General features: G+C 47.1%; 1 protein-coding gene across 2 annotated transcripts in view; it reads right to left on the reverse strand.

Moving 5' to 3' along the window:
• ADAM9 (ADAM metallopeptidase domain 9) overlaps positions 1 to 22,584 on the reverse strand; it is a 99,348-nt gene that overhangs the window by 58,308 nt on the left and 18,456 nt on the right. For both annotated transcript variants that reach the window (XM_033171315.1, XM_033171314.1), the window contains exons 3-12: positions 21,421 to 21,485; positions 20,481 to 20,559; positions 17,620 to 17,696; positions 14,386 to 14,575; positions 13,350 to 13,415; positions 12,421 to 12,492; positions 9,992 to 10,161; positions 7,506 to 7,587; positions 6,755 to 6,888; positions 5,000 to 5,171 (exon numbers count right to left, since the gene is read on the reverse strand). In XM_033171315.1, the coding sequence (XP_033027206.1) occupies positions 5,000 to 5,171; positions 6,755 to 6,888; positions 7,506 to 7,587; positions 9,992 to 10,161; positions 12,421 to 12,492; positions 13,350 to 13,415; positions 14,386 to 14,575; positions 17,620 to 17,696; positions 20,481 to 20,559; positions 21,421 to 21,485 (1,107 nt within the window). The remainder of the gene's footprint in view (positions 1 to 4,999; positions 5,172 to 6,754; positions 6,889 to 7,505; positions 7,588 to 9,991; positions 10,162 to 12,420; positions 12,493 to 13,349; positions 13,416 to 14,385; positions 14,576 to 17,619; positions 17,697 to 20,480; positions 20,560 to 21,420; positions 21,486 to 22,584) is intronic.

The following is a 22,584-nucleotide window of genomic DNA, read 5'->3' on the forward strand; positions in this document are numbered from 1 at the left end:
TTTCTAAACCCCATTCTCGCTTGCACTCATGCATTCCCACAATGGGAGTAGGAAGACCTACAACGCATCCATTAAACCATGGGCAGGGGTGACAGGACGATGGTTAAAGACTGGCCCCAAAACAGGACATAAAACAATGGTTTGAAATGGATTTGCCACCACGGTTTGTATTAATTATGGTCAAGTGTTGCTTCGGTAATGTGCAAACCACAGTTAAAGGAGGTGCCCTTCCAGCACTTCTTCATTTAAAAACTTATTCCAGTCCGTCCCGGGGGTTGGAGCCCCGCTACCGCAAAGCGGGGCTCCGGTGGGGTGCGGGAAGAGCGTCCCGCACCCTGGGCTCCCCAGCTGTGCCCATTAGTGCTCTGAACCCTTCCCTCGCTCCCCCTGTAAAGGGGGAGTGGGGGTGAAGGGACAACGGAGCCGGGCTATAGGGGACATGCCCCAACCGGGACGCAAATGCGGCGGTCACCCCCGTGATGAGCGTCAAAGTTCTACCTGTGCTAAATGGAATTAAAGAACCCGGTGGTCGTGAGTATTCGAATGGCTTGACTTTATGTTTTTCGGACGATCCGGGGGGAAGAGGAAAGGAAGCCTGCCTCCCTCCCTTCGGGCGAAAGAAAATAACCAGTTTAAGTGACTGCTGCTACAGTAATGGATACAAAGTATTTGAACTTTGAAAAGTGAGACTGTTGAGATCTCCCTTTGGGTAGTAAGTCTGTAGAAAATATCTCCGTTTAAAGTTTTGGTCTTTGCGCTCTGGCTTCAGGAAAAATGGCGATGGAAAATTTGGATTGACGTGGGAAACAATTGTAACAAAGGGAGAAACATAGAGACAGGAACTGAAATTCGACACTCACCCCCTCCCCCAATATGTTGGACTTTGTGTTTGAACTTATTTTGAACTCTGAACTAACGGATGAAGAAAGGCTTACTGTCTTGGAGCTGGAACTGCTTAATCGGAAACTGAAAGTCTTGAGTGGAGTAATAAATAAAAAAAATCCGTTTCCCACAGAGGAGGCTTTCCAAATGTTTTATTCAATGGAAGGAAACCTTGGCAAAGAGTTGAAAGGGATGCTTGAAGGATGGAGAGAGATGACAGGGCGACTCCGAGTAAATGATCCGTTCTTTGGGGGTGGCAGCCCCGGGACGGTAAGATTTGCTATATCCAGACCCCGAGGTGTGAGCTCGGGGGCAAGGGACAAGGAATTAAGATATCTACAAAAAGAAGAAGAATGTTACAAAGAAGCGGAGGAGCCGAAAGAGGAGGAGATGGGTACCCTGATGCTCGATGCAAGGATTGATGTGAACTGTACCTGGATCTGTGGACATATGGGAAAAGAGAACAATTGGAAGATGGGTTCCGGCGATAGACAGAGAAGGACAATGGACAGAGGGGGAGTGGGATAAAGTATTAAATGTAAAATTTAAATGGTTTGTCATGGTATTCTGAAATCGGAGGGCGAAGGTGGTTAGTTTTAAGTTTATTTTGAATAAGTAAGGAGATATTCGAGGTTTTATGTTATTAGCAGCAAGATAAAGGACAGAAGAAGTTAGTATAGATTTTTTTGAGAATATTTTGTTAAGGTTTATGATAAAGTAAGAGGATTAAGAAAGGGACCCAGGTGGCGCTGTGGGTTAAACCACTGAGCCTAGGGCTTGCCGATCAGAAGGTCGGCAGTTCGAATCCCTGCCACGGGGTGAGCTCCCGTTGCTTGGTCCCAGCTCCTGCCCACCTAGCAGTTCGAAAGCACGTCAAAGTGCAAGTAGATAAATAGGGACCGCTCCAGCGGGAAGGTAAACGGCGTTTCCGTGCGCTGCCCTGGTTCGCCAGAAGCAGCTTTGTCATGCTGGCCACATGACCCGGAAGCTGTCTACGGACAAACGCCGGCTCCCTCGGCCTATAGAGCGAGATGAGCGCCGCAACCCCAGAGTCGGACACGACTGGACCTGATGGTCAGGGGTCCCTTTACCTTTACCTTTAAGAGGATTAAGATGATTGTTTTATTTCTAACTGAAGTTAATTTTTAGAGAAAAGTGGTTAAAAAAAAGAAGATTATGGATTTAAAACCGAAGGTGAAAAGGCAGGGGAAGTCAACTGTCAAGATTCGGAAATAGAAATTTTTTCTTTACGTATGCAAACAAGAAGAAGAATCCTGGCAATATTTGTATTTGTTTTGTATTTGTGGGTGTGGGTTTGGGTGTATGTTTTGTTACGAAAAATGCCAATAAATTCTTCATTAAAAAAAACTAAAAAAACTTATTCCATTAGCTTCTATTGACTACACCAGCTCCAGGCTGAAATTTTGAGGGGCTTGATCCAAGTTCAGATGTCATGGCAAGCCAGAGTCATTTCCTCCTTAGCCCAGCAAAGGCCAGAGCAGAGGGGAAGTGAAAGAGGTACTTCTGAGATGTGTTCTGGTGGAAACAAAAGCACCTCTTTCACTTCCCCTCTGCTTCTTTGTGTGTGTTAAGCCATAGCTAAAACTAACTGTGGTTTAACACAGGTGAGGCTGAATTAGATCCACCCGTCCTCTCCAGTTGGCCTGTGAGGCTGTTATAGCCAAACCATGCTCACCTGCCATGTATGGAGCAGGAAAGGAGAGGGTGGGCCACAGTTCTCTATACAGAGGATATGAGGTGGATAAGCTGGAAATACATATTTTAAGGAAGTTAGGCCAACAATGGATAGATCTAAAGGACTTGCACCTCTCCTTGTGGTATAAAAGCATGTGGACTTTGGTGGCAGCAGAGAAGATAACACACAACTCCACGGGTGTGAAAAACCCAGAGCACTTCTAGAGTCTGGTAGGACTTCATAGAATCATAGAGTTGGAAGAGATCACAAGGGCCATCCAGTCCAACCCCCTGCCAAGCAGGAAACACCATCAAAGCATTCCAGACAGATGGCGGTCAAGCCTCTGCTAAAAGACCTCCAAAGAAGGAGACTCCACCGCACTCCTTGGCAGCAAATTCCACTGTCGAACAGCTCTTACTGTCAGGAAGTTCTTCCTAATGTTTAGGTGGAATCTTCTTTCTTGTAGTTTGAATCCATTGCCCCGTGTCCGGGAGAAAACAACCTTTCTCCCTCCTCTATATGACATCCTTTTATATATTTGAACATGGCTATCATATCACCCCTTAACCTTCTCTTCTCCAGGCTAAACATACCCAGCTCCCTAAGCCGTTCCTCATAAGGCATCGTTTCCAGGCCTTTGACCATTTTGGTTGCCCTCCTCTGGACACGTTCCAGCTTGTCAGTATCCTTCTTGAACTGTAGTGCCCAGAACTGGACACAGTATTCCAGGTGAGGTCTGACCAGAGCTCACATGTTTCTGATTCTGATGTGCTGAACAATATAAGTACCGTATTTTTCGGTCCATAAGGCGCTCCGGACCACAAGACGCACTTGTTTTTTAAAGGGGAAAAACCAGGGAAAAAATATTTTCCTGGTTTTCCTCCTCTAAAAAACACGGAGGGGAGTGCTGGAGGGGAAGCCCCTTCTCCCTTCACAGCGGCTCATCCCCGCTTCCTTAAAGGGACATGGGGACGAGGGGAGAAGGTTTCTCCCCTCCTCCCCATGTCCCTTTAAAGCAACAGGGGATAAGCCTGCTTTTGGCGTCGGGGCCAGGGTGGTGGAGAAAGCAGCAGCATCCCCGCTGTTTCCTCCACCATCCCATGCCTTGCACCGATCCCAAAAGCCTGCTTTTGGGATTGGCGGGCAGCGCGTGGGGTGGTGGAGGAAATCCTCTACCAACCTCCCTGCCGCCCACCGATCCCAAAAGCAGGCATCGCAGCTGCCTCCCCCCACCTCCCGCCGAATACGGCGGGGGATGGGGGGAGGCAGCAGAGATGTTGGTGGTTCGTGCTAGCAGCTCCGTTCACGGAGCTGCTGGCACGATCCACCAACATCCCCTTTGCTCCCAGCCGCCTCCCCCCATCCCCCGTCACGTTCGGCGGGACGTGGGGGGAGGCGGCGGAGGTGTTGGTGGATCGTGCTAGCAGCTCCGTGAACGGAGCTGCTGGCACGATCCACCAACATCCCTTTCTCTTCCCGCCGCCTCCCCCCATCCCCCGTCGCGTTCGGCGGGACGTGGGGGGAGGCGGCGGAGGTGTTGGTGGATCGTGCTAGCAGCTCCGTGAACGGAGCTGCTGGCACGATCCACCAACATCCCTTCGCTTCCCGCCGCCTCCCCCCATCCCCCGTCGCGTTCGACGGGAGGTCGGGGGAAGCAGCGGAGATGTTGCTGGATCGTGCTAGCAGCTCCGCTCGCTGAAAGAAGCTTCTTTCGGTGAACGGAGGTGCTGGCATGATCCAGCAACATCGCTGCTGCCTCCCCCCACCTTCCGCCGAATGCGACGGGGGATGGGGGGAGGCAGTGGGAGCGAAGCCTTCGCTCCATAAGACGCACAGCGATTTCCCCTTCCATTTCAGGAGGGAAAAAGTGCGTCTTATGGAGCGTAAAATACGGTACATCATAAACAGCTGAGGGGTTTATGTGGAAAGGCGAGCAGTTTCCCTCCTATACATCTAATATGTAGCAAAACAAAGCCGCCGCCCCCCCCGCCCCACTGACAGATGAGTGGCTGGAGGGCAGGGAACTACCTCCATTTTGTTTGCATACATGCTGAATGGATCTCACACCCACTCAAAGGATCTTTTTGGCCGCCCCCGAAGCACTGTATGATGGTGGGCGAGGTGCTCTGAGAGAGAGTGCCATACCCCACACCACTTGAAGCCAGGTTGCTTGCAGAGGGGGAGCAGAAGACTTCCCATGCCATGCCACTGTCATTCCGGCAGCCAGCAGGAGCAAAGATAAGAATGTTCTATGTTTGATCTTGGGATTCAAGGAGCTTCTCAGAGCAGACAGTGCTAAAGAGGGATCTAAGACAAGAGTGTGGCCTGTGATAGCAGACCCAAGACCAGAAATCCTGAATGGCCCAAACTTCAAACCCACCAAAATAATTCTGTGTTGGTGACATCACAACTGTTACTAACCTCTGGTGTTCCACAATCACATTCCTCTCCAGCATCTACTAGCTTGTTGCCACAGTATGGGATGCTATAGGTTTCTTCAGGCCTGGGGATATTGAGGAGGCAGCTCCCACCCTTGTTCAGAGTTAGCTTTTCAAAGTCTTCCTCGCTACAGCTGCTGAAGTTCCTGGCTCCTCTGCAAGCATGGAATATTAAAAAATAGTCCTTACATTGGGCCATGCAAACTGTAGAGCAATCTTTGCCAACTTGGTGCCCTCCAGATGTTTTACCCTAAAGCTGCATTCACACACAATATATGTAAAGCACTGTGATATCACTTTAAACAGTCATGGCTTCCCCCAAAGAATTATGGGAGCTGTAGTTTACAGGTGCTGAGAGTTGTTCAGAGGCCCCCCCAAACCCCTCCCTAGAGCTACAATTCCAAGAGTCCCTCTTCACAAGCAATCAAAATACAATCACAAGACTAGGGCAGGTCCTAAAAATATAGCTCTCAAGTGTCAAAGGGCATGAATACAAAGCAAATCAAAATCCAGTTTATACTAGTTTCACCAACATGGCTCCTGCCTTGGCTCAAGGAATCCTGGGAACTGTAATCCAATAAGGATGCCAAGAATTCCAAAAGAGGTGCTTGGACTCCCATCATATGACTGCAGTTCCCAGAGTTCCCTAGGGAGAAGGGACAGCTATTAAGCCACTTGAAAGCCACAATGCAATGACATTCTAGGGGAATGTGCGGAAGAGACACCACAGAAAAAGAATCACAGAGAAGGAAGTTTGCACAGCAGCACAGACTCTCTCATTTGACACCTGGCAGCAGTTGTTCCATCAGGCTTTCTTTGAACAGTTTCTATCCCGGCTGGTTGTTTGAAAGACTGTAACTTTAAAACCTGGTGCCTAAACTTGCTTTTCTTCTCCCCCTACCCCCACCCCCCACCCATCCCTGAGGACAGGGACTGACTCATGAGTGAGCTTTGTAAGCCACTCTGAGAGCTTTTTTAGTTAAAAGGTACCGTAGGTAAAAAATGTTTTGGGCATTATGAGGACACTTAATTTATGTATAAGATCTGGCATTGCTTAAGGGGGGGAATCCCAACTCTCATGTGCTGTGGAAGGAAGGATTATTGGCTTTAGTTCTTATTATGTTCTGTATTTTGTTTTTTTATATTGCATTTTTATGCTGTGAACCACCCTGAGATCTGTAGATGAAGAGCAGTATATAAATTTAACAAATAATACCAATATGTTTAAAAAGAGAAGATTCTCACTTACGTGGCTATGTTTTTGAAAGGATGAAAGCAGCATGGAAATGTTCCCATGGCTGAAATTCAGGTGTGCCCATGTTCAGAGGCTGCTCCCCCTTTGTCTCCTGTAGCCTGTGATTACATGCCTCTACTCCAGGGATGGGGAACCTCAGGCCTCAGGGCCAAAGGCAGCCCTCTGAGCCTCTCTGTGGGGCTCCCAAGACTCTTCCAGTCACAGGCCCTTCCTAGCCACATCCCCTACTGACTCTGCCTGACTGGTCCAGGCCCTTGAATCCATGCCTCCCACTTGCCTGGTTGGAGGCAATGTTCGTGTGGAGACCAGGTGAAATTTGCACCTGTTGCTCTGCTGACTTTTGCTTCTGGCCCCTCATGCCCCTGGCATGTTTCCTCCCCAGAAGATTGCCTGTAAGGGAATGCAGCTGTCCAGTTGGAAAAGGTTCCCCATAGCTACTCTGCCCAAAGGCCTTCTGCAATAGGTCCAAAAAGAGTTACGTACGATGCTCCAGAGTTCATGATACAATTTTCTGAACCACAGTCACACTTCCTTTCATCGTCATGGTTCATTCCTAGGTTGTGGCCAAGTTCATGAGCAACGATCGATGAAAACATCTGCACACTGATGGGCCCAAACTAGAAAACAACACACACAAAAAACAAGCACACACAAATATGTAATAAAAGGGGTCCAAAAGTTCTGGCCTGGCTTATTAGAAAAACTATTGCATAATCACTTAGCTCTCTTCTGTCAGCCTTGGGTGATTGAAGTAGCAGCACACAAGAAATCAGGCAGAGCAACCCAACCCCCAACCCCAACCCCCCCCCCCCCCATGCCAGGCTGGGCAAGGAGTGTCTGGATTAGGCAGAGGTTTTCCCCTGCTCCGCTCTCCCAACCCAACTGAGCTGGTCTTCCAGCTGCCCCCAGATGTGTGGCCTTGGAACAGAACATTCTGAGGGAGGGGGATGAGCCAGCTTGGGATCCACAATGGCATTGGGCCCAATTCTCACCCCTCCTCCACTACAGTTGCCATGAGCCATGTGAATGCAGCAGTGGTCCTGCCACTCTGCCAAGTCCTGGCAGTGGGAGGAGGGACTTTGGAATACACCCAAACCAAATGCCCCCAAATAAAAAGGATAAACACAATGAAAACAGAGCACCTGGATCTCAGCCAGACCCACCACAAACCCCTTTTGCCACAAAGCTAAGTTTCCACCTTTGTTCAGGGGAGGAGCAATGGATGTTGTCTTACCACATTAATGCCTCCAGCATGGCTCTTGGAGCAGACAGTACCCACGTAAGCCATCCCTGCTGTGCCACCAAATGCTTTTTTCCTGAAATATACACACAGGAAAGAGTGCCATTGGTTTCTGCTGCAAGCAGAACTGTCACCTCTCATTTAAATGCCAAACAGTAATGCAGGCAAAGAGTGGGCGGCAAGGTCACTTTCAGTGCCTGGGCACTAGCTAAAAGGAGAATCACATTCTTAGTAAAAGCCTTTAAAACAACAGGGAAATGGGGGGGGGGGAGTTAGGATAAGCAAATAAGTTTAAAATATTCAAGACTAGGAATAGTAAAAAACAAACAAACAATGTATATATACATACATGTGTGTGTGTGTGCATCTATTAGCACCCAATAATAATAATTTTATTATTTATACTCCACCCATCTGGCTGGGTTTCCTCAGCCACTCTGGGTGGCTTCCAGCGTTCTGGATTAGTTGTAGTTTCTGGGTCACCTTCAAAGGTAGCCCCACATAGAGCGCATTGCAGTAGTCCAAGCAGGAGATAACTAGAGCATGTACCACTCTGGCAAGACAGTCCGTGGGCAGGTAGGGTCTCAGTCTGCGTACCAGATGGAGCTGGTAGACAGCTGCCCTGGACACAGAATTGACCTGTGCCTCCATGGACAGCTGTGAGTCCAAAATGACTCCCAGGCTGTGTACCAAGGGCACAGTTACCCCATTCAGGACCAGGGAATAGCCCACACCAGTCTGCCCTGTCCCCCAAGAACAGTACTTCTGTCTTGTCAGGATTCAACCTAAATCTGTTAGCTGCCATTCAATCACTTCCAGATACTCACACAGGACATTCACCACTGTCAGTGGTTCCGATTTGAAGGAGAGGTAGACCCCCTGATGATCTCTCCCAGTGGCTTCATATAGATGTTGAAAAGCATGGGGGAGAGGATGGAACCCTGAGGCACCCCACAACTGAGAGCCAAGGGGTGTGAACACTCATCCCCCCCACCAGTTTCTGAACACGGCCCAGGAGGAAGGAGCAGAACCACTGTATAACAGTGCCCCCAGCTCCCAACTCCTCAAGACTGTCCAGAAAGATACCATGTTCAATTGGATCAAAGGCCGCTGAAAGATCCAGCAGGACTAGGAAACAGCTTTCACCTCTGTCCCTGGCCGGCTGCAGATCATCGACCAGCATGACCAAGATGGTTTCAGTCCCATGATGAGGCCTGAATCCCGACTGGAAGGGGTCCAAATGGTCCAGGCGTGCTTGGAGTTGTAATGTGTCCTTTTATTTAAAATGCATCTCTGGGTTATTTGTGGGGCATAGGAATTCATTATTTTTTTCAAAATATAGTCCGGCCCACCACATGGTCTGAGGCCCATGGCTGAAAAAGGTTGCAGACCCCTGCCATACAACTTGACCAGACAGAACTTTATCACTCTTCCGGCCCGGCCCGGCTTCCACAGTGGAGTCTACCTCCTTCTGAAGCTGAGCAACTTTATCTGCAAAAAACTTTGCAAAATCATTGCAAGAGAACTTGGGGTCCTTACCGGGCCTCAATGGTGAAAGTGGTTCCGTTAGATTGTGAACCACCTGAAAGAGTCTCCTGCTGCTGTTTTCTGCAGATGCAATAGAGACCACCGTCACTATCACCACTTGGTAGGCTCAACGTTGAGCTATAACCCGTGTTTGGTCCAATTCAGAATGAGTTTTCCACCACTGGTGCTCTAGCTGTCAGCTCTGGGGGAAACCAAGGAGCCATCTGGGCTCCATGCAATCAGAGAGGGTGCTTAAGAGCCAGGCAGTCAATAGTCCTGGTTAACTTCGCATTCCAGCGGGCCACCAGGGAATCAGCTGAAAGGCCATCAACATGGGATAAGACATCCCCTACCACTCTTTAGAAACCATTTGGTTCCATTAAGTGGGGGGAGGGGTGGACCATCCGAATTGGTCCCACCTTCCTGCGGAGGGGAAGGGTCGTGGAGAAGTCTAGTTGCATCAGAAAGTGACCCGACCATGGCACTTCTTTTGTTTCACCAAAAACTTCCAAGGGGTGCCCCACTACATTTTGCACTACAGTGGTACCTCGGGTTACAGACGCTTCAGGTTACAGACTCTGCTAACCCAGAAATAGTACCTCGGGTTAAGAACTTTGCTTCAGGATGAGAACAGAAATTGTGCTCTGGCGGCGCAGCACCTGAGTGGTAGCCCAGGTTAAGAACAGTTTCAGGTTAAGAAAGGACCTCCAGAATGAATTAAGTTCTTAACCCGAGGTACCACTGTATTTGCAGCTCCCAAATCAGGTGGTATCCTCATGTACAGCTGACCTATAGCACTGCAGCATTTTATAGTTGACTTTAATCATTGTTAACTACTCTGGTCTGTGCACAAGCATAAGAAGGGGTGGGATAAATATTTGCACAACTTCCATCATCCACCTCTTTTTGAAGTTCAGGGAAAAGAGGAGGAGGAAAACCCCCACAGATCTTACAGAACAAACTGTGCACTGTCATGTCTTTGGCGCGGGACAAGCTCCTGCTCTCGCCACTGCACAAAGTTGGCAAGAACGTCTCCTGCACCTCCTTCCAGGCGGATCTTGTTTTCCTGAGTCCAGATCTCCAAGCCAACCAACACGATGCGGATGTTCAGTGCTATGTACATCTGGAAAGCAGAGAGAAGAAAGGAACAAGTAAGAGAGGGCTGGGGAATGTTTTCTATCCCAAGGGCCCCATTCCCTCAGAGGTAACCTTCCAAGGGCCACATGGCAGACAGGATCCTAGCCAAAAGTGGGTGAGGCAGAGGCAAAAGGGCAAAGAGTAACAGGGGTGACTCACTGTTGTGCAGTGTTAGGCTCTGTTCCAGTTATAGAAGCGTCAGAGGTTTCAGCACTCACCCATGCAACCATGGCTCTCCATCTTGCACCCAGACAAGCAGGAGGCATTACTGAGGACAAGGACACTGTACGGAGCCTGTCTGGGCAGCCACCTTTGGACCCATGAAATTCCCCAGCAACGGAATGCATGCAAGCATGTAGAGTCTCTTCCTAGGAGCATTTTAAAAGTTTTTTTTTTTTTTTTTTACCATGCAGACACAGTAAACTAACTAACAGCTCCAAGCAGCTGTGAAATGTTTAAAGAGAATCACAAGTGTCCCCATGCCCCATTGCCATCCCCTCCCTTTGCACACTGAATAGGGAATGGAAGCTCACCAGGAAGCAGACATAGAGCCATTCCACACTGAAAGGCCTGGACAAAGAAAGGGACCCCGAAAAAGACAACCAGAAAGACAATGCAGCTGGATGCCAAGCAAGTCTTCCTTGGTAAGGCATTCTAGAAACCTCAAAATCACATAATTCAGCTATCCTCCTAATTATTATGTTTCAAATACATGGCACACACAACAAAACTGCTACATCTTGAACTGGGTGTGGAGAGGCAGCTGAATGGGACACAGCTGTGGGCAGCCTGAGGCAGGAGCAGCCATCTTGAGCTGCCCGTAAAAAGCAAGTCTAGAGTGAGAGACTAGGGCAAAGTCTGCTGCTTCCAGGAACTCTTCTCATTGTGAGACTTTTGTGGGTGAGCTGTGAGTTGGTTTGGACCCTGGGTGAGAACAGGGTTACAATATTACACTGTTAATGGCATCTGCCTGTCTCGAGAGAGAATTGAGTGCACCTCCGGGGTGATACTGTGTAAGCAGCACTAAAGTGACCTCTGCAAGACACAAGCCTGGGCAGTGTGTATGGAGGTCCTGGGCTGCCCAGACGACAAGATTCCCCTCTCAGCCTCACTGATGGGGTCCAAAGGAAGGCAGAGCAAGACATTTGGCCCAGCTGGGTTGCAGTAGTAGCTGGAAGGAGGTGTACAAAGTGCCACCCAACCATCTTAGGGACTCCACTCCGGATTTCTGTAGGGTTTCCTCCTGAGCCTTAATAATAATAATAATAATAATAATAATAATAATAATAATATTATTATTATTATTATTATTATTATTATTATTAATTACCCAGCCACTCTGGGCAGCTTTCAACTGAATATTAAAAACAATACTTCCCTAAACAGGGCCGCCTTCAGTTGTCTTTTAAAAGTAAAATAGCTGCTTATTGCCTTGACATCTGTTGGGAGGGCGTTCCACAGGGCAGGCGCCACTACCGAGAAGGCTCTCAGTGCTGGACCTCCTTCTCCCAAAGATATCCCGAAAGGCAGTTGAGGTTTAGGATCAGAATTTTCCTTCCCTTAAATGGGCTCCCTTCCCAGGTGGACAAGCCCCACGTGCCCCTCACTTCCCTCTCCAGCACATGCAGAAACCTCCTTCCTGACCATTGGACCCACTCTTGATCTCATTTGCTCCATCTGCCAGAGCCTGTCTTTGCATGCAGAGAAGACTCACCAAGGGTGTATCAGAAGGAAGATGTTGATTATATATATATATATATAGTTACAGGTGGGTAGCCGTGTTGGTCTGCCATAGTCAAAACAAAATCGAAAATTCTTTCCAGTAGCACCTTAGAGACCAACTGAGTTTGTTCCTGGTATGAGCTTTCGTGTGCATGCACACTTCTTCAGATACGTATCTGAAGAAGTGTGCATGCACACGAAAGCTCATACCAGGAACGAACTCAGTTGGTCTCTAAGGTGCTACTGGAAAGAATTTTCGATTTTGTTTATATATATATATATATTAGTAACTTTGTATTGATATAACATTTTGAACTGTGTATTTTTGAAATATTTTGTTTAAGTTGTCCATTGTTGCTTCAGTTTTTTGTATAGCTTTTTGGTATAGAAATGAAATAATAAATAATCAATCAATCAATCACACCACTTTGAAGAAAGGGGCAGGTAAAAGGAAAATGAATCAAAATGCATGCATATTTTGGGACAATTCATCACCTCTGAGTATCATAAAGTTTTCACTTACACTATCCAGGTAGTTGACCAAATGCACCATCTCTTCTGTAACAGCAGTTTTATTCTGGCCCATCAGCTGATACTGCAAGAAAAGCAAACATTTATGCATGGATGGAAAAATGGGACAATGAAGAAAACAAACAACAGAACAGTGCCAGCAATTTCAGAGCCTTGTGCTTTAAAAAGGTGGCTAAGGCCAAAGGTGTGCTTAACAGATTTTGGATGTTGCCAGTCTCCAGAATGGAATCATGGAGTTGGTGCAGGTTTAGAAATAAAGTTAGAAAATTTTGAATGGTCTGCATTTTCTTCCCTGCTGCCTCCCATTCATGCAAGGACCCCTGACCGCTAAGTCCAGTCGCAGACAACTCTGGGGTTGTGGCGCTCATCTTGCTCTATAAGCCAAGGGAGCCGACATTTGTCCACAGACAGTTTCTCTGGGTCATGTGGCCAGCATGACAAAGCCGCTTCTGGTGAACCAGAGCAGCGCACGGAAACACCATTTATCTTCCTGTCAGAGTGGTACCCATTTATCTACTTGCACTGCGTACTTTCGAACTGCTAGGTTGGCAGGAGCCGGGACTGAGCAACGGGAGCTCACCCCGTTGCGGAGATTTGAACTGCTGACCTCCTAATTGGCAAGCCCTAGGCTCTGTGGTTTAAATCACAGCACCACCTGCATCCCTCATCCATGCAAGAGTTCATAGCAAAACCCAAGAATTTTAGGGCTTTGGGAAAAGGAGTCTCAGCTAATAATTTGGAAACACAGTGACTTAAAGGAAAACAATGTTTATGTAGGGATGGGAATGGGAAGTGACCAGTCATAGTGAGAAGGGGTGGAGCAAAGTGAAGAACTACAGAAGCTAACTGGACCCAAGGGGGTTGTTCTCCAGTGGCTCAGGGATGGGGTGAGGGTGGCTCATCCCAAGAGCAGAGTCATACCCTTTCTTTGTCCACGACTATAAAGAGCTCCACATATCTTGTCTGTAGGAGGACGCCTCTTTTTCTCTGCAAGGAAAGGGAGGGAAAGGGTGTAAGAAACAAAATCTTATCCCCTGACTCATAAGTTAAAAATGGAGTGATGTCACTCTGATCCATATTCCGCTTTTCTGCTCACACCACAATTACACTACTGGGAAAGTTCCAGTTACAGGTGGGTAGCCGTGTTGGTCTGCCATAGTCAAAACAAAATCGAAAATTCTTTCTAGTAGCACCTTAGAGACCAACTGAGTTTGTTCCTGAAGAAGTGTGCATGCACACGAAAGCTCATACCAGGAACAAACTCAGTTGGTCTCTAAGGTGCTACTAGAAAGAATTTTTGATTTTGTTTTGACTACTGGGAAACATACCCAAGACGCAGAGAGCTAAGGCATTCCAAAGAAAAGGCAACAATTCTCTTTTGTATCAGAATCTGGCCAGGATACACTCAGTCTGACCAAACAAAACAAGAATATGGGAAATACTTTAAGCTCCTTCATTTATTTTTATGACTTAAGACATTTATATTCCACTTTTCAATTCACAGACAAAAATTTGAAGGTGGAATTAAGTATGCATTATCCACATCCAGGTAACTTTAGGATTTCATCTCAAACTGGGGGGAGGGGAGAAGAGCGATGGCAGCTGGAATCTAACAACATCTGGAGGGCCACAGGTTCCCCATTGTGTTTTTAGCTCTCATGGGCAGTGACCAGAACGAGCCGAACAGAATATTGAGCACTCCAGGGTGGAGATTTATTGCCCCTACAACATCTATCTCGTGGCTCTATTTCTATGGCTCATTGCACTCCTTTCCCTCAGTGCTACCCAAGCCACCTCTTAGGGTTAGACCCAATTAAGTTCTACTTAAAGTAGACCCATTGAAAGGAGTGTAACTAAGTTAGGCATAAACCTCAGTGGGTCTACTCTGAGTAGGGCAATAATTGGCTACAACTCTTAGAATTTGTCCAGACCTTCATGGTCATCACAGGACACTCACTCTCAGCCGCTGAGTCTCACTGGCAGGGTGCTGAGGATCTCTTCCTTCCCACTTTTCCCCAGGAAGCTGGCACCGCATGTGATCCTCATCTACCTTCACATTCTTCAACCGGTAGATCATGTGTTTGATTCCTGAGGGCGGATCCAGAGGCTCAATTCCATAGCTGATGCTCTCAATTTGTAATAATCCCCTAGCAATGACATTAATTCATGTGTCAGAATCCCTGGGATGCATTCAGCATAGTGCTAAGGAGATCGTTCTGCCCGCACAAGCATTTCCACTTGCCTGACAGAACCATCTCCTCTCTCCAACCCCACCCCCCCCATCTCCCCGTGTGCTGTTCTGGGGTTTCTCCTGACCTTCCAGAGCAGATTTGTTTTGGGGGTAGTCCCATTACACCACAGGCCTCATTGCTTGAATTCAGCCCATTGCTCCCAGAGTATGTGCTGGGATGGGCGAGGATCCTAAACAAAAGCACTCACCTCTGTGGAAAGGAAACCAGGCTTCTGATTCAAATGTGCAAAAACAGAAGAAGAAGAAGAGTTTGGATTTGATATCCCGCTTTTCACTACCCGAAGAAGTCTCAAAGCGGCTAACATTCTCCTTTCCCTTCCTCCCCCACAACAAACACTCTGTGAGGTGAGTGGGGCTGAGAGACTTCAAAGAAGTGTGACTAGCCCAAGGTCACCCAGCAGCTGCATGTGGAGGAGCGGGGAAGCGAACCCGGTTCACCAGATTACGAGTCTACCGCTCTTAACCACTACACCACACTGGCTCTGCAGTACAGCATGAAACACTGTACTGTATAGTCCTTCCTGGGCAGTATTACTTCAAACTGCAGGTTCAGAAAAGTGCAACCAACGAGACTTTTATATGCACAAAGATGGAAGGACTCATTATTACCAACAATGGAAAAATGGCTGTTAAAACTAACAGACTTAGCTGAGATGGCAAAACTGACATGTTTAATCAGAGAAAAGTCATTGTTAGCATTTGCTAGAGATTGGACCCCCCCCCCCCCGGTGGACTTTTTGCATGAAAAAGAAAAAGAAATAATGATATTTGGATTTGAGGATTGAGGATGATGTTTGTTTTAAAAAGTGGCTTTGTGAGGTGTTATGCTGGATTGGACAAAGTGAATGTTGCTTTTACATAGCAGACATATGAAGAATCAGAAGTTCTTTTCTTTCTGAATCTTATTTCTCTCTCTCCCTCTTTTAACCTCTTTTCTATTCTTTTTTTAAATTTCTTTTTCTTTCACCCCCCCTTCCCTTTTGTGTTTCTATTGTATCTAGATAAAAATCCTGGTTTTGTTTTGTTTTGTTTTGTTTTTAAAGGGAGAAGGTATAAAGCTTTATATTTTTCTCCACAAACCTTAATAAAATTTATTATAAAAATAAAAGGGTAACCAAAATAATTGATGGGAAGGAGAGAGTCTCCCAAGAAGAAAGTTTGCAGCCTCTGGGACCTTTTTGTTTAGAGAAAAGGCAAGCAACTGGTGACACAACAGAAGTTAATAAAAATTATGTGTGACATGGAAAAAGTGGACAGAGAATGTTTTTCTCCCTCTCTCATAACAGTACAACTCAGTGAAGCTGGATGTTGGAAGACTCAGGACAGATAAAAGAAAGGACTTCTTCCTGCAGCGCAGAGTTCCGCTGTGGAATCCACTCCCACAAGAGGCAGGGATGGCCACCAACTTGGATGGTTTTAAAAGAGGATGGGATAAATTCATGGCCTGATCCTGCCATCTTAGTTTCTTATGGAGTGTGCCTGTTGAATGCTGTGTCACATACATGCACCAACCAAGCCTGCCTGCATATGAAAATCTAGCATGCCAGGGAGAATTCCCTCTCACTGAGCAGCTAGCTGTCCTATATGCTCTTCAGCTATTGGGTATGTATTTTATTTTATTTTATTTATCCCCAAGTGATGTACACAATGAAATTATCAATAAAACACTGTACTGAGTGTCAGGCTGGATAACGGGAGGCCAGGGTCCAAATGCCCACTTAGCCATGAAACTCCCCAACAGATTCTTAACCAATTGCCATTTCTAAGCCTAACCAACTTAACAGGGCTGGCGTGAGGGTCAGATGGGAGGGGGAGGCAGAAAGAACCACTTCCGCCTCCTCAAGTGCCTCAGTAGAAAGGCCAGCTGCTCTCCTGCTCTGGAGGATTCAAGTTACAAAAAAGGAGATTCCATGAAAACACCAGGAAGAACTTTCTGTTTCACTCTCTTGGGAAGTTGTGGGCTCTCCTTCCTTGGAGATTTTCAAGGAGAGGTTGGGTGGCCATCTGCCATGGATGCTTTAGTTGAGACTCCTGCACTGCAGGGGGTTGGACTAGATGTCCCTTGAGGTACCTTCCAACTCTACAATCAATCGTTCTATGAAATACAATTAATTAATCAATTAAGGCAGCGTGACCTTGGCTAAGATGGACAAGACACAATACTGCAGAGTTGATAGAGAAAATCTCTCCAGCATCTCAGCCAGAATATCTAGAAGCCCCAGGAGCAAAGGGCAAAAAGGAGAAGTTACTATGGATCACTTCTCACCAACTCTACATGGGGGGGGGGGAGCCTTTCCCAGCTCAGGGGCTGCCTTCCCTCACAGGCCACTTTCTGGGTATTGCATACCAGTGGTGGTGGCGGCGGGGGTCCAGAGACAAAAAGGGGATGGAGTCATGAAAGTGAATGTATTTGACTCCCAGGCCTGAGGATCTGTACCCCTGGTTTCAGAGGCCACAGTCAGCAGTGGCATAGCAAGCCTCTGTGCTGCTGGGGGCGTGGGCGGCGCAGAGGCACCCCCCTGGGGGAGGGGCACGATGCGTGCGTTGTGACGTCATCGTGACATCACGATGCACGTGGATGCAGAAAGGGGGAATTTCCCCCTTTCCGCAGCTTTTTTTCGGCGGGGGGTGGGCCAGCGAGGAGGGGGTGTCATGCCAGCGTGACACCCCCTCCTTGCTGGCCCAGTGGCCCACCCCCCGCCGAAAAATAGCCGCTGGAAGGGGGAAAAGGCGACATGCCCCCTGTTTGGGCCCGCCCGGCAGGGCGGGGTGGGTGGGGCTGGCCAAAGTGTCACCCCCCCTTCCCAGGAACTAGGGGCGGCCCGCCCCCCCTTGCTATGCCCCTGACAGTCAGTACACAGGAGGGCAGGTTGCTTTGAGGGAGGGGCAGCCACTATTCTGCCCCCTCCCCCAAAGAAAGTGCAAGAACATATCACTTACCTGAGTCCAGAGCAAGTGCTGACAGCGACTAAGGAATCTGCTACTCCTTTTACATATCCCTGATAGTGGCAGTGATCCTGAATGGGTAGAAAATGAGGGGGGAGAAAATTAAGGAATGATTTCATGCAGCGTTTCTTGTTGCTCAGAGTGTTGACACCACAACACTCTCATGAATCAAGAAAATGAGGTGTTGCTATTTTGTGGGTTGGACTCTATTGTATACCTGTTGATTCAGGTCACCCTTTTAAAATGGATTTGGTGCTCTTGAGCAACAAGCCTGCTTCTACACACACACACACACACACACACACACACACACACACAACATTTTTCAGTTAAGGAAAGTGCCAGGGAAATTCCCTAGAAAGTATGGCTCATATAACTTGTCCGCAAACAAATCAGAATGGCATTGTAGAACTTCCCTGCAAATGCTGTGCAGACACATTGAGATGAATGCTCAGCAAACATGGCCTCTGGAAGCAATGTAAGGGTACAGCTATATGTACTCAAAGTGTGATGACATGTGATAGCAGATTCTCTGTAGTGACACCCCAACTATGAAATTATCTCCACACTCAGGTACACGCAGATGTCAGCTACATTTCTGAGTTTCCGGAACCAAGTTAAGACACATCTATTTACTAAGACATTTGGTGAATTTAGTGGAACTGTCCAAGATATAGCAGTAGTTTAGGGAACTGCCTGGTCATTCCTACTTTTGTTTTCTTCTCTTTGCATCCTCTGAGTTTCTGTACTTTTATTCTTGAGGGGTTTTTTGCTGTAACTAAGCCTAATCCTTAGTAAAAAAATTCCCTTTGCTAATGAGTTTTGACTCTGCGTGATTTATTGGAACTCAACACATCCATTCCACCAAGCTTCTGCTACTCTGCTCTTCCACAAGAGAAGGAGCGCCTTGGGACTTAAAGCCAAATCTTGCAGACTGCTTGCACACACATGCACACCATCCAGTGAGGGTACATAAGTTTGGGTGGAGGCATGGTCACCCTGCTGCTTCAGCAGTCCAGTTGGGAGCACAAGCCAGGGGAGGGGATGCCAACTGCTTAGCCACTGGAAGCACTGTGCACCTTTGTACACAAAACACTGGGGCCCAACTGGATTAGTAAAATGTCTGTCATCTGGTGGGTGGGGCTTCCGTGTTGTGCTCTGGAACTGGCCCCTCCCTTCAGGTGTCCAGTTCAGTTCAGTCCAAGAGACCAGGTGTCCTTCTGGCCCCAGGGTGTGCTTTTAGTCTCTCTCAGACAGGATGTTATTGTGTTACAGGTTTCTTTATTATTAAAGCTTTGTTTGAGCCTTTACTTGAGCCACTTACCGGGTACATTGCTAAAAGAAAAGCAACTCTGCTGAAGAATGGTGGATTATCCTAAACTGGAAGTGGGGATATTCCCAGTCTTACAGGAGGATTGGTTTTCTTTTTCACCCCCACCCTCCACAACACGCCTTAGGATCTACCCTAAGGGTGCACTTTGCCAATAATGAATTAGACTACGAGCTCTCTGTCCTTCTTGGGCTGCGTGTGCTCAGAACACCAAGGGGAGCCCCAAAACATCTGGAGGGTCACAGGTTCCCCCCTTCCTGATGCAGAAAGAGAAAGCTATGGTAGCTAAATAGAACCTCCAAGTTCAGCAGCAGTATTTCACTGAACACCAGGTTGCTAGTCAGCAACCATGTGACAGGTGATGACGTTTCCTCCCCATTTGTGGGCTTCCTGGAGGCAGTGAGCTGGGCCGGAGGGACTCATGGTCCGAACCAGCGAGGCTCTTCTTCTGTGTTAGGCAGACATGCAAAACAAAGGAAGGAAGGAAGGGGGGAAACTCCCACAAAGGGAGTACTTGCTTACAACAACTAATTAGCCAGCAAAGCCAAGAGCCTACTAATAAAAACATGGTAGAGACATAGGAAGCCCTCGGTCATTTTAGCTCAGTAGTGTCCACACTGACTGGCAGCGGTTCTCCAGGATTTGGGGCAGGAACCTTTCCCAGTCCTACTGCTGAGATAGATACTCTACCATCCAATTACATAACAGAAACTGACTTCCATCTCAATAACCACAACATCATCAGGCAGCCAGAGTTTAGAGACACACATCTGGAAGGAACTCGCTTGATGGGGGAGGGGAGAATGCCACACAATACTTGGAAGCCGACAGAGTTTTGGAGCTGTTAGGCAGCATGCATGATTTCCAAGACCTTTTGAAATACAGTGGTACCTCAGGTTAAGAACTTAATTCGTTCTGGAGGTCCGTTCTTAACCTGAAACTGTTCTTAACCTGAAGCACCACTTTAGCTAATGGGACCTCCCGCTGCCACTGCGTCGCCAGAGCATGATTTCTGTTCTTATCCTGAAGCAAAGTTCTTAACCTGAAGCGTTATTTCTGGGTTAGCGGAGTATGTAACCTGAAGCGTATGTAACCTGAGGTACCACTGTACAAGCACGGTGTTAGGAAATGTCTCACAAGTAGCACTGGGGCCTATGAGCATGTGAATGATGCCGTCCACATTCACGCCAGGGCTTAAAAAAAAATTAAATGCCAGGTTAAGGACAGGGAGCAGCCTGTCCTTGGGAACACAGCAGGTAGTGAGCATGTCAAGGAGAAGACTAGCCTTTACCTTGTGGTGGTATTTTTCTATATTCAGGGAGGGGATTCAAACATCCAACCCCCAATACCAGTCTTGCAGACACAGCAACCCTCAGCCTTATTTCTACATCTCAGGCAATTGAACTCATTTGCCCTTGGCTCCCACTTGTGCCTGGAAAATCTTTGCCACTTTACTCCTCCAGATGCCAGCCCAGCAGGAGGGAGAGGCAGGCTCCCAAGAAACGTATTTGAAAGGAAAACATACCTTGAGATCCAGAATCTCAGAATGCAGAGAGCCGTCAGCATTGTAAGTATAAACTGTGAAGTCTTTGGGTACAAGGGCTCTGGAGGAATTGGAGAAGGAATTATAGGAAGAAACACATTAGGTAACAATTGTTTTAAAGATTAGGGGAAAAATGGGGAAGCAGCAATGTTGAGTTGCAAAGTTGGAATGGAGTGAGGGATGGCAGGTTCAAAAGCCAGAGTCTGCTAAACCACCTGAACCCCCTCCCCCCTTCAGAGTCTTGTTGTTTTTTTCAAACCCTCCCAAGACAGCTTTGAAAAATAAGCAATAAAGTACAGCATTTAACTTAAGCTAAATTAAAAACTTGAAAATTAAGAATGTCCTTAGACCTCATGCTTAATCAGGAACAAACAAGTTGCTTTCTTTACCAGAAATAAGCTGGCATGTCACCATGATGGCCAAGCTAAAAGTGCTTTGCTGGTGTTTAGTATGGAAGCTGAGGGGGTGGACAGAGAAATCAATTCAACCAGTTGTTTCCTTTGGAGGGCTCTCATGTGACCTGTAGACCAGGGGGTCAGCAAACTTTTTCAACAGGGAGCCTGGTCCCCTGTCCCTCAGACCGTGTGGGGAGACGACGACGACAGACTATATTTTTTTGGGGGGGGGGAATATGAACGAATTCCTATGCCCCACAAATAACCCAGAGATGGATTTTAAATAAAAGGACACATTCTACTAATGTAAAAACACGCTGATTCCCGGACCGTGTCCGCAGGCCGGATTTAGAAGGCGATTGGGCCGGATCCGGCCCATGGGCCTTAGTTTGCCTACCCCTGCTGTAGACTAAGCCCTGTACAGGTCACTTTCAGGACCAGGGAAAAAAGCCAAACAGACCAATTTAAACTCAGAATAAATAGGAGGAAGGGAAACAGCCCAGTGCAGCTAAAAGGGAGTCACTTACTTGTTTTTTTCTAGTTCAAGTGTATACTTTGTTCCTTCAACATCAACTTCAAAAGACAGTTCATCCTCAAAAGAAGAAGGAAGAAAGAATAATCAAGCAACCTCTCTGGGAATCCTCAATTAATTATTCACATGTGCCAAACAATCCAGAGATTCCCAGTCCTGTCCGTCCACCCTGCCCCCCCCCCCCGTGTATGGCGGAGGTCCATCACCCACCCTTTCCATACATACACATTACACAAAGCAGTTTACATCCATTAAAATCATAACATGAAAAATAACAACACTGTCAGCAATATGAAAATCATAGTGTAACAACCACAAATTAAAAGGATAATAATATCAGCGGAGAAAATGCACTTTCCCCCTAAAACCCACTAAGCCAGACCAACAAAAGTCTGATTGTTCCAGTTACAGGAACAATCACCACCCTTCTGAGTAATACCCCTCCCCACTCCCTCACTATATTTAAGGATCTGGTGACTTCTGTTTCAGTGTATCTGAAGAAGTGTGCATGCACACGAAAGCTCATACCAAGAACAAACTCAGTTGGTCTCTAAGGTGCTACTGGAAAGAATTTCCTATTTTGTTTCAAAAGTCTGATTGAAATTGCTCTGCAAGACACAGTAGCACCCTGCCTATGTTTATCTCTCTACATGTTCAGCTTTTGATGCATTTTCTCTTTTTTATGAAATAGTTGCAGAACCATCAACTGGCTTTGTATGTCAGGTATGGGGTACCACATTTTAAGGTTATTTTTAAAAAGGTTGTTGCATTTTGACAGCTGGCGGGTGAGGAGGCCCTTGTAAGTTTTTCTGCCTCAGTTGCCAAAATAACTTGGGTCTTGGGTACTATCAGTCTTGGGTACTATGCACCATGATGTAGGGAGAGGGAGCACCATGTGCTCCTTCACCTCATTCAGCAATATGTCTCAGCCCTGTGTACTGTTGACTTCACAAACATGAGACAATAGGTGCTGCTCACAACAAGCTTCTGCAACAAATATGCAGATCTCTCTCTCTCTCTCTCTCTCTCTCACACACACACACACACACACTGTCAAGGCTGGTCGATTCCTCTTCACATCACCACACAAACATCTCTTGGTCTTTTATAATTTTTATTAAGAATTCACAAACAGTATTAATAAATAGTTCTTAACTTC

Source organism: Lacerta agilis, chromosome 15 (genome assembly GCF_009819535.1).
Source record: "Lacerta agilis isolate rLacAgi1 chromosome 15, rLacAgi1.pri, whole genome shotgun sequence".
Classification (NCBI taxonomy): Eukaryota; Metazoa; Chordata; class Lepidosauria; order Squamata; family Lacertidae; genus Lacerta; species Lacerta agilis.